This window comes from Cherax quadricarinatus, chromosome 13 (assembly GCF_038502225.1).
Source record: "Cherax quadricarinatus isolate ZL_2023a chromosome 13, ASM3850222v1, whole genome shotgun sequence".
Taxonomy (NCBI): domain Eukaryota; kingdom Metazoa; phylum Arthropoda; class Malacostraca; order Decapoda; family Parastacidae; genus Cherax; species Cherax quadricarinatus.
In genome coordinates, this window is record NC_091304.1 from 9,228,769 (window position 1) to 9,253,156 (window position 24,388).

Consider the following 24,388-nt stretch of genomic DNA (forward strand, 5'->3'; position numbering starts at 1 on the left):
TAGTGCTGTTAGGGCAAAGCAGCTATAAAAAAAATAACTTGCAGATAGTGGATTGCAGGACCTCACTACTGTCATTCTTCTCTTTATTAGACATCATGAGAGCATGGAGAGGGCTAAGATGACAGGATGTATATATCTGAGGTGGAAGGTAGAAGAGGTAGGGGACATGTCAGGAATTGTTGGAGGAAATGATTAAGGAAGCTCTTTCAGTGGCTTGAGCATCCAGCAGGCTATGAGAACATGTTATATAGCAGGGGTGGGCAAGTTCTTCGATAAGAAAAGCCACATATAATACTTTCATACATTTTTGAATGTTCAAGAATTACAGAAAATATTTTAAATTTATTTATAAATAAAAAATACAGCTATATAGTAGCCCTACTCGCTAAAACAGAATATGTGTATGTTTAAGCTCTGCTTGTGAAGACTGTCTTCATTTTGTAGTTGAGCCTTTCAGGGTAGAGACCCTTGATCTCAAACTTGCTTTCAGGGTCAAAGAATTTAAAAAAAAAAGTAAAAAAAAAAAAAAAAAAGCCTTGAAATGATAGACGTATGCATCGGCGATTTCGCCCGCTTTGCGCCCTATTTTTGGCCAATTCCGTTGTTCCAGTCGACTAAACTTGTAGCTATTTCGCTAGTATTCCTTCTGTCGATTGAGTATAAGAAACCACCTATTTATGCATTTCAACTACCTAATAAAGTGATCAGAAATTGGTAATTTGGCCAATTTCACACACAATTCAAAAATTGCCAATTTAAAAATGGTCCAGAATAAACAATGTTGACATTCTTGGAACTAAAAAAGAAAATTTCCTCTGTTCCTTAGTCAGGTCTCCAGGTCCCTTTTATATTACACTTGCTTTACATTTTGAATTTTTATTCACACAAAAATAGAGGATTTACTGTTATGTAGACTACTGTATTATTGTAATAATTACATAAATAATGTCAGTATATATTCCTAAAACTCTTCACTGCTTTCAGTAACCTACCTCCTACACCATACACTTGCAACATCTGCCACATTGCCCCCCTATCCACCCTGTCATACGCCTTTTCCAAATCCATAAATGCCACAAAGACCTCTTTAGCCTTATCTAAATACTGTTCACTTATATGTTTCACTGTAAACACCTGGTCCACACACCCCCTACCTTTCCTAAAGCCTCCTTGTTCATCTGCTATCCTATTCTCCGTCTTACTCTTAATTCTTTCAATTATAACTCTACCATACACTTTACCAGGTAAATGTGTATTAGACTGACAGACTGGACATGTATTGGTTCTCTAGGCTTCCTTAACTTGTTAATCTCACTCCAAAACTTTTTCTTATTTTCAACAAAATTTGTTGATAACAGCTCACCCACTCTCTCATTTGCTCTCTTTTTACATTGCTTCACCACTCTCTTAACCTCTCTCTTTTTCTCCATATACTCTTCCCTCCTTGCATCACTTCTACTTTGTAAAAACTTCTCATATGCTAACTTTTTCTCCCTTACTACTCTCTTTACATCATCATTCCACCAATCGCTCCTCTTCCCTCCTGCACCCACTTTCCTGTAACCACAAACTTCTGCTGAACACTCTAACACTACATTTTTAAACCTACCCCATTCCTCTTCGACCCCATTGCCTATGCTCTCATTAGCCCATCTATCCTCCAATAGCTGTTTATATCTTACCCTAACTGCCTCCTCTTTTAGTTTATAAACCTTCACCTCTCTTTTCCCTGATGCTTCTATTCTCCTTGTATCCCATCTACCTTTTACTCTCAGTGTAGCTACAACTAGAAAGTGATCTGATATATCTGTGGCCCCTCGATAAACAGGTGTACTCTGGAAAATCAGCAGTCATTGAACATTTCTGCTAATTTGAGCTCAGTTTCAAGCTGCTTTCAGTCCTAAAACCAATCAAAATCATCTTTATTCCTGTAATATCTTTCGCTCTATCAAATGAGACCAAGAATACAACCATAAAAACTGTACGAAAACACACCGCAATGTTGCTGTTTTAAACCAAAAACATGGTCGCAGGTTTTTCTAATTATGCAGTGTGTTGCAGGATTTTTTTCTTGTATGGTTCACATTGACCCATTCTCTCATATCTAGGCTCAAATTTACTGCTCACAGCTTATCTGAGTGAGCTGAGCTCAGTGCATTGTACTTCGGGATGGACACTGGGTTCAAAGCCGTCATATAATGGGCCTGACACTGAAAGGGGTTCTGTTCTAAGCTTTTCAGTGAGGTGGCTGTTAGTGAGGATACCACCATGTTTTGATTTGATAAATTTCATTACACAAGAGATATTCATGGCAGTAAGTTGTCCCAAAAACAGAGTAGTCAGATGCCAGTTTTCTGAAGATTGAGATACTTTGCTTCTGGTATTTATTTCTGAAAGTTAGAGATTAGCCTTTAGGTACTAGCTTCAAACCCACATCTTCCTGCAGTTCAATAAGCTCTGTTTCTTTTGAAGTTTAAACAGTAGTTTGGAGATGCAGTGCATATGGATGTTTGAAAAAATAATGTGAATTACCCTGTGTGTGTGTGTGTGTGTGTGTGTGTATATATATATATTTTTTGTTTTTTCAACAAGTCGGTCGTCTCCCACCGAGGCAGGGTGACCCAAAAAAGAAAGAAAATCCCCAAAAAGAAAATACTTTCATCATCATTCAACACTTTCACCACACTCACACATTATCACTGTTTTTGCAGAGGTGCTCAGAATGCAACAGTCTAGAAGCATACACATATAAAGATACACAACATATCCCTCCAAACTGCCAATATCCCAAACCCCTCCTTTAAAGTGCAGGCATTGTACTTCCCATTTCCAGGACTCAAGTCCGACTATATGAAAATAACCGGTTTCCCTGAATCCCTTCACTAAATATTACCCTGCTCACACTCCAACAGATCGTCAGGTCCCAAGTATCATTCGTCTCCATTCACTCCTATCTAACACGCTCACGCACGCTTGCTGGAAGTCCAAGCCCCTCGCCCACAAAACCTCCTTTACCCCCTCTCTCCAACCCTTTCGAGGACGACCCCTACCCCGCCTTCCTTCCCCTATAGATTTATATGCTTTCCATGTCATTCTACTTTGATCCATTCTCTCTAAATGACCAAACCACCTCAACAACCCCTCTTCTGCCCTCTGACTAATGCTTTTATTAACTCCACACCTTCTCCTAATTTCCACACTCCGAATTTTCTGCATAATATTTACACCACACATTGCCCTTAGACAGGACATCTCCACTGCCTCCAACCGTCTCCTCGCTGCTGCATTTACCACCCAAGCTTCACACCCATATAAGAGTGTTGGTACTACTATACTTTCATACATTCCCTTCTTTGCCTCCATAGATAACGTTTTTTGACTCCACATATAGTTTTAAAAATGCAGTATTAGAATGTGGGGCAGAAGTTTGTGGTTATAGGAGGGTGGGGGCAGGAGGAAAGAGGAGTGATTGGTGGAATGATGAAGTAAAGGGTGTGATAAAAGAGAAAAAGGTAGCTTACGAGAGGTTTTTACAAAGCAGAAGTGTTATAAGAAGAGCAGAGTATATGGAGAGTAAACGAAAGGTGAAGAGAGTGGTGAGAGAGTGCAAAAGGAGAGCAGATGAAAGAGTGGGAGAGGCACTGTCAAGAAATTTTAATGAAAATAAGAAAAAATTTTGGAGTGAGTTAAACAAGTTAAGAAAGCCTAGGGAAAGTATGGATTTGTCCGTTAAAAACAGAGTAGGGGAGTTAGTAGATGGGGAGAGGGAGGTATTAGGTAGATGGCGAGAATATTTTGAGGAACTTTTAAATGTTGAGGAAGAAAGGGAGGCGGTAATTTCATGCACTGGCCAGGGAGGTATACCATCTTTTAGGAGTGAAGAAGAGCAGAATGTAAGTGTGGTGGAGGTACGTGAGCTATTACGTAGAATGAAAGGGGGTAAAGCAGCTGGAACTGATGGGATCATGACAGAAATGTTAAACTCATCCACTAACCTTTCCAATTTTTCTTTAGAATCTCCCATAAGCACAGTATCATCAGCAAAAAGTAACTGTGTCAATTCCCATTTTGAGTTTGATTCCCCATAATTTAATCCCACCCCTCTCCCGAACACCCTAGCATTTACTTCTTTTACAACCCCATCTATAAATATATTAAACAACCATGGTGACATTACACATCCCTGTCTAAGACCTACTTTTACCGGGAAGTATTCTCCCTCTCTTCTACACACACACCCTAACCTGAGCCTCACTATCCTCATAAAAGCTCTTTACAGCATTTAGTAACTTACCACCTATTCCATATACTTGCAACATCTGCCACATTGCTCCTCTATCCACTCTATCATATGCCTTTTCTAAATCCAGAAATGCAATAAAAACTTCCCTACCTTTATCTAAATACTGTTCACATATATGCTTCAATGTAAACACTTGATCTACACATCCCCTACCCACTCTGAAGCCTCCCTGCTCATCCGCAATCCTACATTCTGTCTTACCTCTAATTCTTTCAATTATAACCCTACCGTATACTTTTCCTAGTATACTCAGTAAACTTATTCCTCTATAATTTTTACAGTCTCTTTTGTCCCCTTTCTCTTTATATAAAGGGACTATACATGCTCTCCGCCAATCCCTAGGTACCTTCCCCTCTTTCGTACATTTATTAAACAAAAGTACCAACCACTCCAACACTATATCCTCCCCTGCTTTTAACATTTCTGTCATGATCTCATCAGTTCCAGCTGCTTTACCCCCTTTCATTCTACGTAATGCCTCATGTACCTCCACCACACTTACTACTTTCTGTACTACTATAGATTCTCAATATAAAATTTTAGGAAAAATGGCAATGAAACCCAATAATGTCTCGAGAGCCACGTGCAGCTCAAGAGTCGCAGTTTGCCCATGTCTGTTACATAGGCATGAATGGGGATGAGTGGATTTTAATGCATGCTCTATTGAGGTGTGATCAAATGTAACTTACGAAAGGGTTCAGGGAAACCAGTTAGGTGGACATGCGTCCTGGAGGTGGGGAAGGCAATACTAACATGCTATCGTGGGTTATCTTAATTCTGTTATTGTTCTTTGTTAAAATAGTATTGACTCTTGGAGAAGATCCTTAACCCTCTGAGAGTCAGGACTCCTGCTCTCAAACTTGCTCTCATTTCATAAGAAATGGTAGAAAAATTTTTTCTGAAGGTAATAAAACAAAGTACAAAATTCAATGGAAAACTGACGAAATTACACTTTCACAAATTTTGCTTTGTCAGCGATATTTACGAATTGATGATTTCACCCACTTTGAGCTCAATTTTGGGCCAGTTGCATTGTTCCAGTCAACCAAATTCTTAGCTATTTCACTAAAATACCTTCCATTCTGTTGAATGAGTACAAGAAACCTCCTATTCAACTTTTTCAACTACTCAGTAAAGTGTCAGGAATTGGTAATTTGGCCAATTTCACACAAAATTAAAAAATACCAGTTTCAAAATAGGGTCCAGAGTAAACAATGTAGACATTCCTGGCAATAAAATAACATTTTCTCTGTTCATTAGTTACGTCCCCAGGCCTCTCCGATATTACACATGCATTCCATTGGAATTTTTATTCACACAAAAAACAATATTTACTGTTATGCAGACTACTGCATTGTCATAATTGTATAAATAGTTGATGCATTCTTAACCCCTTCAGGGTCCGTGCCATAGTTCTACAGCTTTGAAGCCAAGGTAAGTGCCGTAGTACTACGTCACGAGCTCAGCTCACTCGGATAAGCTATGAATAGTAAATTTGGGCCTAGATATGAGAGAATGGGTCTGTGTGGCAAGTGTGCACCATATAAAAAAAAAGTCCTATAGTGCATAGTGAGGAAGAAAAAATTCTGCCAGTTTGTTTTGGATTAAAACAGAGACTTTGTGGTGTATTTTTGTATAGTTTTTATGATTGTTTTTGCAGTTTCTTAATCTCATTTGATAGAATGGAAGATATATTACAGAAATAGATGATTTTGATTGTTTTAGGAATGAAAATAGCTTGAAATTGAGCTCAAAGTAGCAGAAATGTTTAATTTTTGCCAATGTTCAAGAGTAAACAAATCACATCACACGTCCAATACACATCAACTGGTGGGTCTAATTTGTGTTCATGAATGCACTGGTATTATTTATAAAATTATTGTTTTACATGATGGTTGGATTGCTGGTGTCCATTTTTCTGTCTCATGAACATGCAAGGTTTCAGGTACGTCTTGCTACTTCTACTTACACTTAGGTCACACTACACATACATGTACAAGCATATATATACATACATACACCTCTGGGTTTTCTTCTATTTTCTTTCTAGTTCTTGTTCTTGTTTATTTCCTCTTATCTCCATGGGGAAATGGAACAGAATTCTTCCTCCGTATGCCATGCATGTCGTAAGAGGCAACTAAAATGCCGGGAGCAAGGGGCTAGTAACCCTTTCTCCTGTTTATATTTTTAATTGTAAAAGGAGAAACTTTTGTTTTTCCTTTTGGGCCACCCTGCCTCGGTGGGATACGGCCGGTGTGTTGAAAGAAAGATTGCATAACAGTAAATTTTTTATTTTTTTGCTGACTAAAATTGTGTGAATAAAAAATAAAAATGGAATTAATGTGTAAAGCCTGGAAACGTAACAAATGAACAGAAGAAATGTTATTTTCGTGCCAGGAACACCTTCATTGTTAATTCTGGACCCTATTTTGAAAATGAAATATTTTGAAATTAGTCTGAAATCTGCCAAATTACCACTTTCTGATAACTTTATTGGGTAGTTGAAATACGTAGTTGATTGGGTGGTTTCTTGTGGTCAATTGATAAAATAGAAGGCATACTAGCAAAATAGCTAAGAATTTGGTTGACTGGAGCAGTGTAATTGGCCTAAAATAGAAGTCAAAGTGGGCAAAATCACCGATGCATAAATATCGCTGACACAGCAAAATTTGCAAGTGTAATTTCATCAGTTTTCCATCAAATATCATACTTTTTGTTTTATTACCTTCAGAAAAAGATTCTCTACTACTTCAGAAGGAAAAATTAGCTTTTTTATTCTTAGATCCTGTAGACACTTCAGACTGGGGGTCTGGACCCTCAAGGAATTAAATGAATATTAGTGACCAGATGGATGCGTATCGAGTGAGTGAGCGAGGTCATTTGTGTACTCTGGAATATCAGCAAAAATAGAAAATTTCCACTACTCAGTTTCAAGCTACTTTCAGTCCTGAAACTAATCAGAATCATCTCTTATTTCTATAATATATTTTCCATTCTAGCAAACGAGACCAAGAAACCAATAATACAACCATGAAAACCATATGAAAATTCACCGCCAAGTTGGTGTTTTAAACTAGAAAAACTGTTGCTGTTTTTTTTTTATTCCCACTATGTACTGCTTGCTGCAGCATTTTTTTTTTATATAGTGCACACTTACTGTATAGGCCCAAATTTACCATTCTCAGCTTATTTGAGTGAATTGATCTCATGGCGTAGAACTACGGGACCGACCCAGACTTCAGAACCATAGTACTATGGGACCTACCCTCAGCAGGTTAAAGCACATTAACTGTGTGTCTTTCATTTCATGTACTTTGTAATGTTTTATAACACCGAATTACATGAAACTAATTTTTTTTCCTCGTTAAAAGTTTTGCAGTTGTATACAACTCTGTGGAAGATTACAGATTACATTTATTTCTAATGTAAATGAGCTTGTTCCAGGCCTCGTCTTCGGCAATACCAGCACATATAAAAGCATCACGCGAATATAAGCAACAGATAAAGAATATGACATCTGCAGCGTCTGCAGATGCATTATCACCAAGTGCACTGCAAGCCCAAAAACATCTGTTGGCTAGGGGTGAGTGTATGAAACTTCTTTTAGTTCACTCATACTTAGTACTCTTGATGTACATATCTTCTAATTAAGACTTCTGTTCCTGTTGTCTTCAGAGTGTTAATATGCTGACATGTTAATGGTAATTATTGTTTGTACAGTGGTACCCTGAGTTTCGTACAGCTCCCAACTCTAACAATTATGCAAGTGTATTATTGTAAGTGTTTTTGTAAGTGTATTTTTGGGGGGGGGTCTGAAACGGACTAATCTAATTTACATTATTCCTTATGGGAACAAATTCATTCGGTAATGGCACTCGAACAGCCTTCTGGAATGAATTATGGCCGAAACTCTGGGTACCACTGTATATTATTTTTAGAAGAGGTAAACTTTCAATATCAGAGTAATGTGAGTGTTGCAAAAAATTCTTATTAGAATCACTTCCTTGTGTTCATAATTCTTTATTATTTTTATGTGTCTCTTTCCTGATATCCTTTATTTTATACACATTGTACTGGATGTAAATTCTCAAGAATGTGCCATCGTTCCTAACATTACACATTGGCCACATTCACATTGCACTATTTATCAACAGATTACAAATTTATAAAAAACCCTAAACAAAATCACTGGTGGTTTACAGCCACTGAAGCAATATTTCTTCAGCTTATTAATCGTATCCCCAGGCCTTTCGTATGACACGTGCTTTCCTTTCCCTGGAAAATTACAAGAAGGCCACCATTAATGAAGTTGCTTTAATATGGCATGGTATAATTCCCTGATGCTTGTATGGTTTATAAACCCCACACACACTTATTTCTTTTGTACTATCATATTACACTAAACCCTTTAACAAACCTCATTTTGAAAGGCTTGGGAATATGGGTCAAAATCTGCTGAAGCAGTTAATTTGGATACAGTGGACAAAGTCCATTATTTTCAGAATTGTCCATCATTGTTACAATTTAGGTAAACTGTTGCCTTCTGTGTAGCAGTCACTATTACTGCCCACCCGTCTTTCCACCATTAGGCCAGTAAATTGAGGGTTTACTGTACACAATTTATAAACTATTTCAAACTGAGGTTGTGTTGGAGAGGGTTGTCTCCAACAGTTTGTGAAAGGTCATACTTTAATAAAAAAAAAATTTATCAACACGGCTGTTTCCCACTAAGGCAGGGTGACCCGAAAAATGAGAAACGCTTTCATCATCGCTTGCTCCATCATTGTCTTGCCAGAGGTGTACCAACAAGATGATGGAGTGAGTGAGTGATGATGAAAGTGTTTCTTTTTCGAGTCACCCTACCTCAGTGGGAAACAGCTGTGATAATAAAATTTTTTTTATTAAATTATGACCTTTCACAAGGCAAAAAAGAAAATCTTTAATAAATTTTTCAGCATTATCTAGAGTTCTTCATCCAGTTCATCTTGCATCTTAGTTTGAAAAGGATGGGTTCCAGCTCTGGGCCTGTTGTGGATGTTGACCTACTGCTAGGCTTACCACATTGACCTCAAACTTGAGTTGTATTTGAGAGGGATACGCTCCAGCTACTGGGCCTCTTATGTGTTAGGCTACATTTTTAGGTTTTGGATCTTTTGATCCAAAAACTGACATGGATCCAAACAAGTGTCTAGAGAGGATCAGTTCTACGGCAGTTGATGCTCAGTGTACATTCCCCTAAGAAAAAAAATGAAAAGTCAACTAGAAAGAGAGAGACATTTCCTCTACAGGCAACAGTGAAGAATCAGAGCTTGTCAAGGGTGCTGGATTATTTGAAATGTGGAAGGAAACACTAACTTGGGAAATAGAAAATATTGAACCTAAGTTAAATGAATCTTACATAACCCAGGAGAGAGACAATGAGCTAAAAGCCATAATGAAATTGAAAGAAATTGAAAATATTTCTTCTTGTTTGCCAGAAAAAAAAGAAGAAAACACATCCAGTATTGGGCCCCTTGCTTAACCAAGATGGAACTTATACTGACAGCAAAGAAATGAGTGAGATACTGAAGTCTCTACAACTCTTCATTTAGCATTCTGTTAATTAGGCTCAGGATTGGCAGTCTGAATTAATTTTTTATGAACAAGGTCCAAAATTTTGGCAACGTCTCCAAAATTTCTGACATAACCCTAATACCATTGGGCTTTGAAAAAGCCGTCGACAACATGCCCACACACACACTGCTTCAGACCCAGACCCATGGAACATGTTCATCAAGAATTGCAAGAAACCCTTGTGTGCCATGTGTATGCTATAGAGAGGGAGCCTTGAAACAAGTCGTCCCACAGTTGCTAAGAACCGGATATAACCCCACTCTACAAAGGTGGCAGTAAAGCAGCAGCAAAGAATTATAGACTGATGGTTTTGTCCCACATCATAAAAATCATTTCAGGGGTTCTAAGAGGCACGATTGTAGGCGAGTCATGGTGGGTTGTAGGTGAGAGAAGATGGTGGGTGAGTACCCTGAGTCGTGGAAGGAGGCTTTAGTTCCAATTGAGAGAAGGCAAGAGGTTAGGTTGGTTGGGACCCCAGGAGGGGAGGGGCTCTCCTGGACTGGTGGCTGTGTCTAACTTATTGCCCCTGCCCCTTCTTGCTGCCTCCCTCAGGCGAGAGAGGACGGGGGCTTGCATGGTCCTGGATGTGTTGAGTGGGGTGAGGTGTGTGACTTGACTGCATCATTCCTCACTCACCACTGCCTTCAACACCGTGTTAGTGATATTTAATGCGATGTTGGTTATATATCAGAGGTACTGTAATTGAGTGATTGCAAAAGAGTGAAAATGCACAGTAGCCACTCTCTCCAATCATATGAGAGAATTTTTACTGCACATTGTGAATTCCTGGTAGAACTAGGGTCACCACTTGTAAATGAAATTGCACATAGTGAATCAACATAAGGCCATGTAACCCTGAATTTCAGGTGGGAGAGAATAAATATGGAGTTGATTATTCTGGCAAATTCTTACTCCCAGGGTGATTGGGTAAATTTATGTAATGTTAATGCAATTTTGCTATATTTTCTTAAAAATAGTGGAGGGGGGGGGGGTAAAGCAAAAGTTTAAAAAAAAATATATGTATGGAATTTGATTATTCTATGGGAATGTTTTTTTTTTTTTAATCACACTTGCTTTTGTATCCCACATAAATAAAGCATTAAATGGTTTCTTTATTTATAGAAGTGTGTAGAAGTAAATAGATAAATTGATTGATAGACAGATAGATGAATTTCAGTCAAGATTCATTTTCTTCCTCAGGCACTACGTTAACTAGTACTGGTGGTGGAAATGGTTCCAGTAACAGTAGTAGCAAGTCCAGTAATGGAGGTAGCAGTGGCAGTTCCAGCAACTTGTTAACGGGACTACCGTTGAATATTAACCTTCCATTCAACTTGTCGCGTGAAGTGGAGATAATTCGCAAAGATTCTCCAGCATCGTCTTCGTCTCCTGGCCCAGGGCCATTGGACTCTCCCTCTCAGGTGTCCATCTCCAAGGTGCGGACGTCCACCCCTCACACCTCCCATCCATCAGCCGACCGTGCCCTCATAAAGGTTCGCACATCATCCTCATGCTGCAGCTCGGCCAGGCTTGCTACCGTATTATTATTTCTTTAGTTGTATTTTTATGAAAATTTATTTTCTGATTGGAGAAGATAAAATCTTGTTAATGGAAACTAATTTGTTTTTCGATCCATTCTGTAGTAAGATAAGGTGAACCCTAAATAAATAAAGCAGAGTTCAGTATCTTGCCTTATTTAAGTTTTTCATGTTTAGTATAATCATTAGTTTATTTACTTCTTCGTTTAATTGATTACTAGTATTTTATTTTATTTTTGAAATTTGAAAAAGTTTAGTTAAAACATATTCTGTAAATATATTTAAAGAAATAAAACAAACGAACATACATTTGTAAATATAATATGACAAGATTACGAGAGTACTGTAATAGAGAGGAAGCTTACATATGAAGGCAAATTATCTGACTTTAAAGTGAGGGACTGGAACAAGTGACTCAATGGTAAGAGTATCTGAAGCATTAGGTTTCCACTGGAATAAAAAAATTTGAAAGTTGCAATGTGATGCACCCAAAGTCATCTGGAGACTTTTGCTCTTGCTCGTACAACGTGCGTGTAATATAGGGTTTCTCGGTTAGTGTTATGATTCTCAGTGGGTTTAATTTTTCATAAATTGCAATTCCTTCTGAAGAGGTGCTAACTATTTTTATAAGAAAGGGCTTATTTTGTGTACCACACACATACAAAAAAGAAATAGTTTTTCCAAATAACTAAGTATAAATAGCATGTTAAAAATAATTTAAAGTGCTGCACAATATTAGTTTGCCAGAGTTAAAAAAAACTGTTCCACCTAAAAAAAATAAAATAAGGATTTCAATCATTTACAAAAAATGGGACATACAACAGGAATTAGCTCAAATATTGTTCATTGAAGATGTCTATAATAGAAATGTCTTGTTTTACTACTTTACCAAAAACTTTAAGCATACCAAACATGTAAAGTACTAAAAAGTCATTTGAACAATAGATTTTACAGGTAAAAAGAAATTAAATTTCTCAATTAAGAAAGTTGGTTTACCACATGGGCAATAATGATAATTTAAAAAATACTGGAGACTAAAGGGCAGTGTGTACACTGAATGATTGATGGGGGAAGTTGCAACACAGAGGCTTATTTGAATTGTGACATTCTCGCATTTCTGGCAATTGTTTATGGTGAGTTTTTCTTTCACTACATCGCCCTACCGTGGTATAAGACGACGCTTGTCATAACAAAAAAAAAGTATGTTCGTAAAATAATTGAAGTTGTCATAAACACCATTAACTTGATTGTATATTGTACCCTGTTTACTGAAATGTGTTCATTTCATAATTACAGGCTTTTGGTGCCTATCTGATAATTTACTTAAAATTTTGGTTAAAGAGGAAGAAAGGGTACACTGAGTTTTGGTGGAAATACATCTCTAAATATGTTTTATATGTCTGGGATTCATTAGTTCAGAAATTGCTTAATAAGTTTCTCTGGAACACTATTTGAATTTTTTTATGACGATTTTGTATTTTTTAAACACTTAAGTGTAAATTAATGCTTATGAGGTTTAAAGAAATTGAATAGCAAGGGAGGAACATGTGGTAAAAGATAACATTATAGGACTTGACACAACTGCTGTTAGATGGCCAAGGAGAGTTTTAAGATAAGTAGACAAGTTGTAGATGCTGCTATGCAAGTTCACATGGCAATGTAAAAAAAAATGGAAGTAAAATGAATGTCAAAAATGAGAATCCAAACTTAGGGTGGATGGGACTCTAAGATGAAGTCAGTCTCTCCCAAACCACACAACAGCTCTTCCAAACCACACCCCTGTCTCTCAAACCACACCCTCCCCTCTCTCCCAAAACTACACCCTCCCCTCTCTCCCAAAACTACACCCTCCCCTCTCTCCCAAAACCACACCCTCCCCTCTCTCCCAAAACCACACCCTCCCCTCTCTCTCAAAACCACACCCTCCCCTCTCTCTCAAAACCACACCCTTCCCTCTCCCCAAACCACACCCTCCCCTCTCTCCCAAAACCACATCCTCCCCTCCCTCCCAAAACTACACCCTTCCCTCTCTTTCAAAACCACACCCTTCCCTCTCAAAACCACACCCTCCCCTCTCCCCAAACCACAACCTCCCCTCTCTCCCAAAACCACATCCTCCCCTCTCTCCCAAAACCACATCCTTTCCTCTCTCCCAAAACCACATCCTTTCCTCTCTCCCAAAACCACATCCTTTCCTCTCTCCCAAAACCACATCCAGACCACATCCTCCTCTCTCTCTCCCCAAACCACATCTTCCTCCCTCTCCCCTAACCACATCTTTCTCCCTCTCCCCTAACCACATCGTCCTCTCCCCAAACCACATCCTCCTCTCTCTCCCCAAACCACATCCTCCTCTCTCCCCCAAACCCCATCCTCCTCTTTCCCCAAACCACACCTTCTCCTCTCACCAAACCACATCCTCCCCTCTCTCCCCAAACCACATCCTCCCCTCTCTCCCCAAACCACATCCTCCCCTCTCTCCCCAAACTGCATCTTCCCCTCTCTTCCCCAAACTGCATCTTCCCCTCTCTTCCCAAAACCACATCCTCCCCTCTCTTCCCAAAACCACATCCTCCCCTCTCTTCCCAAAACCACATCCTCCCCTCTCTTCCCAAAACCACATCCTCCCCTCTCTTCCCAAAACCACATCCTCCCCTCTCTGCCCAAAACCACATCCTCCCCTCTCTTCCCAAAACCACATCCTCCCCTCTCTTCCCAAAACCACATCCTCCCCTCTCTCCCCAAACCACATCCTCCCCTCTCTCCCCCCAAACCACATCCTCCCCTCTCTCCCCAAACCACATCCTCCCCTCTCTCTCTCAAAACCACACCCTCCCCTCTCTCTCAAAACCACACCCTCCCCTCTCTCTCAAAACCACATCCTCCCCTCTCTCTCAAAACCACATCCTCCCCTCTCTTCCCAAACCACATCCTCCCTTCACTTACCAAACCACATCCTCTCCCTCTCTTCCCAAAACCACATCCTCCCCCTTCTCCCCAAACCACATCCTCCCCCCCCTCTCCCCAAACCACATCCTCCCCTCTCTCCCCAAACCACATCCTCCCCTCTTCCCAAACCTACATCCTCCCCTCTTCCCAAACCTACATCCTCCCCTCTTTCCCAAAGCCACATCCTCCCCTCTCTTTCCCAAAGCCACATCCTCCCCTCTCTTTCCCAAAACCACATCCTCCCCCCTCTTTCCCAAAACCACATCCTCCCCTCTCTCCCCAAACCACATCCTCTGCTCTCTCCCAAAACCACATCCTCTGCTCTCTCCCAAAACCACTCCTCTCTCTCCCAAAACCACATCCTCCACTCTCTCCCAAAACCACATCCTACCCTCTCTGCCAAACCATTTCCTCCCCACTCTCCTAAACCACTTCCTCCCCTCTCCCCCCAAACCACATCCTCCCCTCTCCCCCCAAACCAAATCCTCCCCTCTCCCCCAAACCACATCCTCCCCTCTCCCCCAAACCACATCCTCCCCTCCCCCCCCAACCACATCCTCCCCTCTCCCCCAAACCACATCCTCCCCTCTCCCCCAAACCACATCCTCCCCTCTCCCCAAACCACATCCTCCCCTCTCCCCCCAAACCACATCCTCCCCTCCCCCCCCCAAACCACATCCTCCCCTCCCCCCCAAACCACATCCTCCCCTCTCCCCCCAAACCACATCCTCCCCTCTCTCCCCAAACCACATCCTCTGCTCTCTCCCAAAACCACATCCTCCCCTCTCCCCCAAACCACATCCTCCCCCCTCCCCCCAAACCACATCCTCCCCCTCCCCCCAAACCACATCCTCCCCTCTCCCCCAAACCACATCCTCCCCTCTCTCCCCAAACCACATCCTCCCCTCTCTCCCCCAAACCACATCCTCCCCTCTCTCCCCAAACCACATCCTCCCCTCTCTCCCCAAAACCACATCCTCCCCTCTCTCCCCCCTCTCTCCCCAAAACCACATCCTCCCCGCTCTCCCCAAAACCACATCCTCCCTGCTCTCCCCAAAACCACATCCTCCCCTCTCTCCCCAAAACCACATCCTCCCCTCTCCCCCCAAACCACATCCTCCCCTCTCCCCCCAAACCACATCCTCCCCTCTCCCCCCAAACCACATCCTCCCTGCTCTCCCCAAAACCACATCCTCCCCTCTCCCCAAAACCACATCCTCCCCCCTCCCCCCAAACCACATCCTCTCCCCTCCCCCCAAACCACATCCTCCCCTCTCCCCCAAACCACATCCTCCCCTCTCCCCCCAAACCACATCCTCCCCTCTCCCCCCAAACCACATCCTCCCCTCTCCCCCAAACCACATCCTCCCCTCTCTCCCCAAACCACATCCTCCCCTCTCTCCCCAAACCACATCCTCCCCTCTCTCCCCAAACCACATCCTCCCTGCTCTCCCCAAAACCACATCCTCCCCGCTCTCCCCAAAACCACATCCTCCCCTCTCTCCCCAAAACCACATCCTCCCCGCTCTCCCCAAAACCACATCCTCCCCGCTCTCCCCAAAACCACATCCTCCCCTCTCTCCCCAAAACCACATCCTCCCCTCTCCCCAAAACCACATCCTCCCCCTCCCCCCAAAACCACATCCTCCCCCCTCCCCCCAAACCACATCCTCCCCCCTCCCCCCAAACCACATCCTCCCCTCTCCCCCAAACCACATCCTCCCCTCTCTCCCCCAACCACATCCTCCCCTCTCTCCCCCAGACCACATCCTCCCCTCTCTCCCCCAACCACATCCTCCCCTCTCTCCCCCAAACCACATCCTCCCCTCTCCCCCAAACCACATCCTCCCCTCTCTCCCCCAAACCACAACCACCCCTCTCCCCCCAAACCACATCCTCCCCTCTCTCCCCCAAACCACATCCTCCCCTCTCTCCCCCAAACCACATCCTCCCCTCTCTCCCCCAAACCACATCCTCCCCTCTCTCCCCAAACCACATCAAACCACATCCTCCCCTCTCTCCCCCAAACCACATCCTCCCCTCTCTCCCCCAAACCACATCCTCCCCTCTCTCCCCCAAACCACATCCTCCCCTCTCTCCCCCCAAAACCACATCCTCCCCTCTCTCCCCCCAAAACCACATCCTCCCCTCTCTCCCCCAAAACCACATCCTCCCCTCTCTCCCCAAAACCACATCATCCCCCCTCCCCCCAAACCACATCCTCCCCCCTCCCCCCAAAACCACATCCTCCCCTCTCCCCAAAACCACATCCTCCCCTCTCCCCAAAACCACATCCTCCCCTCTCTCCTCAAAACCACATCCTCCCCTCTCTCCTCAAAACCACATCCTCCCCTCTCCCCAAAACCACATCCTCCCCACTCTCCCAAACTACATCCTCCCCTCTCTCCCTAACAACCCCTCCCACTCTGTCCACAACTCCCCCCCTGTCATAAACCACAGCCTCTTCATAAATGACACCCACTTCCCTTAATCTTTCCCTGAATATTTTTCCCCATTACCTCATCCCTCCTCTCCTCACTCCAGCCCCTCTTGCCCTCCTTTCCCACTGATACCATACCTCATCCTTCTCTCCCCTTCCTATACTTCCTTCTCTTTTCTCTTGTAGGTGAACATCTTTGTAAAGTGTTCATAGTAATACTGAACTTGTGTTCATTAAAGCATGTCATTTTTTTTAAACATTTTAATTCTTGTATCAGATTTTTTTTAGTTTTGATGCAAATACCAAAAATATTTGCTGCCTACTTTTTTTTTTTTATTTTAGTTATTTTGTTTTCCTTTTGCTTGGCTGGCCTGATAACGGGACATAACCATAGTCACTCATCACTCACTGCCCTCTACCCTTACATCATGGTCACCCTCAGCTGTGTTCAGGTTCATTTGCAGGCACAAGCTCACTTATTGTTACATTTGTCATTGCACACTGCTACAATATACCACCTAATTTGTTTATATTTCAGAGTACTGTATTAATCTTTATTATTGTGATATTTCCATACGTATATATAGGTTTGTATTTAAAGCTCTTTATTCATTTTTGGAAATACTTCTGTTTGCTGGACATATGAAGGATGAGGTTTACCATAGAATTGATGAAGGAAAAAAGGCGAGTGGTGCGTTGAGGTATATGTGGAGACGAAAAATGTTATCTATGGAGGCAAAGAAGGGAATGTATGAAAGTATAGTGGTACCAACTCTCTTATATGGGTGTGAAATTTGGGTTGTAAATCCTGCAAGGAGGAGGTGGTTGGAGGCAGTGGAGATGTCCTGTCTAAGGGCAATGTGTGGTGTAAATATTATGCAGAAAATTCGGAGTGTGGAAATTAGGAGGTGTGGAGTTAATAAAAGTATTAGTCAGAGGGCTGAAGAGGGGTTGTTGAGGTGGTTTGGTCATTTAGAGAGAATGGATCAAAGTAGAATGACATGGAGAGTGTATAAATCTGTAGGGGAAGGAAGGCGGGGTAAGGGTTGTCCTCGAAAAGGTTGAAGGGAGGGGGTAAAGGAGGTTTTGTGGGTGAGGGGCTTGGATTTCCAGCAAGCATGCGTGAGCGTGTTAGATAGGAGTGAATGGAGACGAATGGTTTTTTGGGACCTGACGAGCTGTTGGAGTGTGAGCAGGGTAATATTTAGTGAAGGGATTCAGGGAAACCGGTTATTTTTATATAGCTGGACTTAAGTACTGGAAATGGGATGTACAGTGCCTACACTTTCAAGGAAGGGTTTGGGATATTGGCAGTTTGGAGGGATATATTTTTATTTTTTTTTTCTTCTTCAACAAGTCGGCCGTCTCCCACCGAGGCAGGGTGACCGAAAGAGAAAGAAAATCCCCAAAAAGAAAATACTTTCATCATCATTCAACACTTTCACCTCACTCGCACATAATCACTGTTTTTGCAAAGGTGCCCAGAATACAACAGTTTAGAAATATATACGTATAAAAATATACAATATATCTCCCCAAACTGCCAATATCCCAAACCTTTTTTTTTTAGAGTGTAGCCATTGTACTTCCCATTTCCAGGACTCGAGTCCGGTTTTATAAAATAACCGGTTTCCCTGAATCCCTTCACTAAATATTTTACCCTGCTCACACTCCAACAGATCGTCAGGTCCCAAATACCATTTGTCTCCATTCACTCCTATCTAACACGCTCACGCACGCTTGCTGCAAGTCCAAACCCCTCGCCCACAACACCTCCTTTACCCCCTCCCTCAAATCTTTTCGAGGACAACCCCTACCCTGCCTTCCTTCCCCTACAGATTTATACACTCTCCATGTCATTCTACTTTGATCCATTCTCTCTAAATGACCAAACCACCTCAACAAACCCTCTTCAGCCCTCTGACTAATACTTTTATTAACTCCACACCTTCTCCTAATTTCCATACTCCGAATTTTCTGCATAATATTTACACCACACATTGCTCTTAGACAGGACATCTCCACTGCTTCCTCACTGCAACATTTACAACCCAAGCTTCACACCCATATAAGAGTGTTGGTACTACTATACTTTCATACATTCCCTTCTTTGCCTCCATAGATAACATTTTTTGCCTCCACATATACCTCAACACACCACTCACCTTTTTTCCTTCATCAATTCAATGATTAACCTCATCCTTCATAAATCCATCTGCTGACATGTCAACTCCCAAATATCTGAAAACATTCACTTCTTCCATACTCCTTTATATATGCTTCTAAAGTGTTGTGTTCTGGGCACCTCTGCTAAAACAATTATGTATGAGTGAGGTGAAAGTGTTGAATGATGAAAGTATTTCTCTTTGGAGATTTTTTTTCTTTTTGGGTCACCCTGCTTCAGTGGGAGACGGCCGACTTGTTGGGGAAAAAAAAAATGAAAGTATTCTAATGTCACTTATGTGAATGTCACTTATGATAGTTCCAAATATTGAAATAATAGTTACTGTTGTGTAACTTTATATGTGTCATAAAACCCTTACAATATGTAGGAATTCACTTTAAAGATTTTTAAATTCGTTTTCATTTAATATAATTATATATTAATGTAGAAACAAACAGTATGTTTTACCCACCTAAAGTACTAAACCTGTGTGGGTCATTCAGTGCTTCACAGTTGGTAAACCCTAATATTCACTCTCGTTCCACCCCGGAAATCTGCTATATGTTTGACAGTGGCAGGGTTGCTGCTTTGTTTTTCCACCAGAACACCTAGCACTACTATCATTCATTATTCTTTATACATATGTGATTGTATTTGTAAAGGTATGTGTATTCACATTGGTCTGCATTTTCTCTATTTTAATAATTCTTGTCCTTTTTGTTTCCTTTCAATTCCATGGGTAAGTGGGCTAGAATCATTGCTCTAAGCAATGAGACTTATAGGAGACTACAGTGCTAGGAACAAGGGGCTAGTAGCCCATTGTGTATCAAAAACTAAAGTCAAAATTATGTGTGTGACTCGCGAAATCATAATAACACGATTGCAAACAAACCATACCATGGACGGGGATAGAACCCGCGATCAGAGAGTCTCAAAGCTCCAGACCGTTGCGTTAGCCAGTGGTCCAGTGGCTAACGCGACAGTCTGGAGTTTTGAGAGACTGATTGTGGGTTCTATCCCCACCCGTGGTATGGTTTACGTGTGTGTTTTAAAAAATACTGAAATTTCAGTTATTTGGAGTATAGATGCACAAGTTTTCCATTATAATCTGATAGAAAGTTTTGGAAGATTTGTTTCGAAACTAAATTCAGAAGTTTGGTTGTTGAAATGTGTTGAATGCTGTAGTGAAAAGGAAGCTATAGGCATCGAAGATGTTGTGAAGGCAATGTGTGGTGAAAATATTATGCAGAGAATTTGTAGCATAGAAATTAAAAGGGATGCTGGGGTGACCAAGGGAACAGTTCAGAGAGTTAAGGAAAAGTTGAGCTGGTTTGTTGTGTAAAGAGAATGGAGAGTGATACATTGGCAAAGAGGATGTATAAATCTGAGATGGAAGGAAAGTTGATGAGGAGGGGGTCCTCCCAAGAATGGTTAGAGGGAGGACATCTTTTTTGGAAACATTTTGATACTTGGACCATTTTGGCACTTTTACCTTTGTCGCCCCATTTAGGGTTAAATTTTAATACTGTACAGTTTCTTTACATTCTGGTTGGCATTGCTTGTTGATATAGAAGTGTGTGGGTAGGGTTGATGTGGCCCTACTGGACTGAAGTGGATGGCTGTAGTTCTTATGTTGATGTGGATGCAGAGTTCGTAGTAATTGATGGCTGTATTGTGCACTCAGGTATTCTATATTTCACCTCTGGTGTATGTTACCCTGTACTACCACATACAGTTAATAAGGCATCATTCATTGTTCCAAAATTCTCTTCATGCTAAGTTTCTATACTTGTCAGCATCATTTTCTGTCAAAAATTCTGCATCTTTACTAATAACATGGAATTGCTCGTATAACTCCTACGGTATTAGTTTCTGAGAAATATAGTAAATCTTCTATTATTATGCAGTTAAGAATTCAAATGGAAGGCAAGTGTAATATAGGTGAGGCCTGGGGATATGCCTAAAGAACAGAGGAAATGTTTGTGCCAGGAATGTCTACATTGTTTATATGGGACTCCATTATTAAATTAGTAATTTTTTAATTGTAAAATTGTGTACACTTTATATGGTAATTGAAATAGTTGAATGGATGGTTTCTTGTTCTCACTCGATAAAATGAAAAACATACTAGCGAAATAGTTAAGAATTTGGTCGAATGGAGCAATAGAATTGGCTTAAAATAGAATTCAGTGGGAGAATCGCTAATGCATAAATTGCAGCGAGACCACTAACTTTGCATCTGCTTAATTCTGTAAGTTTTCTATCAAATTGCATAGTTTTGGTGTCATTGCCTTCAGAAAAAGATTCTATTTTTTTTTTTTTTAAGTGGACACTGAGAGCCATATTAATTTCAGTGGTCTGGACAGTTGAAGGGTTAACAGTAATTTGTTTACCTTAGCTGTATTTACACAAATGTAGAATGTGTTAGTGATATTAAAGTGAGGAAAGAACAGTAAGTAAATAAAAAAAAAAGTGAAAGGATAATCTTGTGGCACCATCATGACAAATGTTTGTGTTTGAAGTTCAGAGTGCCCCACAGTATATACCATTTATTTATAAATTGTTCAGTACATGGGAAGTCTCAGGAAAGCCAGTAGATGTGATTAAATTTAGTTTATTCCTGCATACCAGTCAATACATGCAGTCTTTTCATATCCTTTGTATCATCTGTGTTAAAATGCGAGGATGCTTTGCTTCCTTCCAGTTGAATAATCAGTGTTACAATGAGAGGAAACTAAATATATTGTGAATATGGTACTTTATGTATACTGTATAAACCGTGCATCAATTCAGTTACTCTTTTATTTTATGAAAACAAGTGACTTGCCTATTTTGGGTTGGCAGGATCAGTACTTGTCCATGAGAGTGAGTCCCATCAGTTTATATACCCTCTGCTTATCTTCCTTTGCATAATAAAGGTTAAAAAATGGATGTAATGTGTATTTGTGCATCAGTTTAGTTGGTACATTCATATTTTGTAATCAAACAAGGATGTGTGAGGGATTGTTGTTAGAGATGGTGTCAGGGGTCACCAATGTGCAAACCTCCAACCACTCTCTTCTATGTACTGTTTTTTTTTTTTTTTTTTTTTTCATTATTGAAAATGCATCTAAAATTATTATTTCATTCTTTTATTGTAATAAGGGATGGGGGGAGGGGGTGCAAGAGGTTTTGTGTGCAATTGGCTTGGACATAAAACGGGCATATGGGAGCATGCTATATGGGAGTGAATGGAGACAAGTGATTTTTGGGACTTGGCGAGCTGTTGGAGTGTGAACGGTAATATTTTGTGGAGGGATTCAGGGAAACTGATTAGCCAGACTAGAGTCCTGGAGGTGGGAAGTACAATGGGATATTTTTCAATTTGGAGTGACATCTGAACTGTCATATCTGAGCACTTCTGCAAAGACAGTGATTGGGTGTGAATGATGGTGAAAGTGTTTCTTTTGGATCACCCTGCCTTTGTGGGAGACAGCTGACATGTTAAAAAAAAAAAAAAAAAATATTGCTAGGCACTAAGTAGTTTATATTTGCAAAAGCAGTCTGGTAGTTAATTTCACAGCAGTGAAATGGACTCGATAACCCTTGTTCCATCACAACCTTTAACCCAACACCACCACCACCACCACAAGCTGAACCTTGAGAAACTTTTGTGATTTTTATCATTTTCTCATGCTTTGTTGGATAGCTTGCATTCATGATGGTGGGTCATACTCTGGACATATTTTTTAGTAAAAAAAATCTTGTCTTATCTGGTAAAATATGGTGGTTTTTTACTGATGTTTGCAGGTGATAGTGGTTTTGGTGAAGGCAGGTGATAACTGTGGAACTGCCTGTCATATGTTTGCACAGGTATTTTACAGGATCACATCAACCCTCCTTACACATTTTCATATCAACAAGCAGTGACACCTACAGTAAATAGAAACTTAATTATTTTTGAGTTTTGCCGAATTACAAAGCTTTAAAAAAAATTTGGATGGCTCTTTTTGGGGTGTCTAATAAACATAATCCTATTTTTTCCATATGTTCTTCTGGGGCCTAGAGCAGCTGTTGATGCCTTACTATCAACTGTAAGAAGTACTACATTGTAAGAGATCAAAGACACATTACAGAATTGTCTCGCTACTCCAGTACAACCATTGACTTAAGGGCCAGAGCCTTATCCATCCACCTTGGCAAACTATCCACAATCTTTACCTCAGCCCAGTAGGGCCATAGCATCCCTCTCCACCAGCAACCAAAATTTATGGTTAAAAATATTATTTCTAACATTTATAGCCTTAACCAATGTATTACACAATACATCACGACAACGAGCTATAGTTACATTATCATTTTTATTTTCTTATACAGTGGACCCCCGCATAACGATATTAATCCGTTCCTGAGAGCTCATTGTTATGCGAAATTATCATTATGCGAATGAATTTTCCCCATAAGAAATAATGGAAATCAAATTAATCCGTGCAAGACATCCCAAAGTATGAAAAAAAAAAAATTTACCACGTGAAATATTAATTTTAATACACACAAACTGAAAAAGACATGCACAGTTACATGACACTTACCGTCCAAGCTGAAGGTGTCCCTCAGGGATGTGTTCTAAGCACAACACTGTTTCTCCTTGCTATAAATGATTTGGCCTCTGTTCTTCCACCCAATATTTGGTCATCAGTCTATGTTGATGACTTCGCTAGTGCTTGTGCAGGCGCTGACTGTCATCTTATTGCAGTTTCTCTCCAGCATGCGGTCGACTGTGTTTCCACTTGGGCCACCACGCATGGGTTTAAATTTTCAAGTACCAAAACTCGCCAAATTACTTTCACTAGACGCTCTGTTATCTCCGATCATCCTTTGTATCTCTATGGCTCCCGTATCCCCGAACGTCATACAGTCAGGTTTCTAGGCCTTCTCTTTGACCGTAGGTTATCCTGGAAACCTCACATTACCTCTCTGAAGGCAACTTGTCACAGCCGGCTAAACCTTCTTAAAACCCTTGCTCATCTTTCCTGGGGAGCTGATAGTCGAACTCTGCTTCGCCTACATTCAGCCCTCATTTTATCGAAACTCGATTATGGTGACCAGATTTATTCCGCGGCCTCTCCTGCTACTCTCTCTAGCCTTAACTCTATCCATCACCAAGGATTACGTTTGTGCCTTGGTGCTTTTCACTCTTCCCCTGTTGAGAGCCTCTATACAGAAGCGAATGTTCCATCCTTGTCTGATCGCCGTGATGCCCATTGCCTTCGCTACTATGTACGCTCTCACGATCTACACAATCCTTCCATTTATGGAATGGTCACCGATATTAGTAGACATTCTTTATTCGTTCACCGCCCGTTTGCTCTGTCCCTTTTCTCTTCGCCTATATTCACTCT

At 41.0% G+C, this 24,388-nt stretch overlaps 1 protein-coding gene across 8 annotated transcripts in view; it reads left to right on the top strand.

Moving 5' to 3' along the window:
• The window catches only part of LOC128688669 (transcriptional repressor p66-alpha), a 122,301-nt gene that overhangs the window by 23,620 nt on the left and 74,293 nt on the right, over positions 1–24,388 (top strand). For 5 of the 8 annotated variants that reach the window (XM_053776621.2, XM_070084469.1, XM_070084464.1 and 2 more), the window contains exons 5-6: positions 7,748–7,886; positions 11,099–11,409. In XM_053776621.2, coding sequence (XP_053632596.1) covers positions 7,748–7,886; positions 11,099–11,409 — 450 coding nt within the window. The remainder of the gene's footprint in view (positions 1–7,747; positions 7,887–11,098; positions 11,410–24,388) is intronic. The other 3 variants (XM_070084465.1, XM_070084468.1, XM_070084466.1) reach the window with 2 other exon arrangements.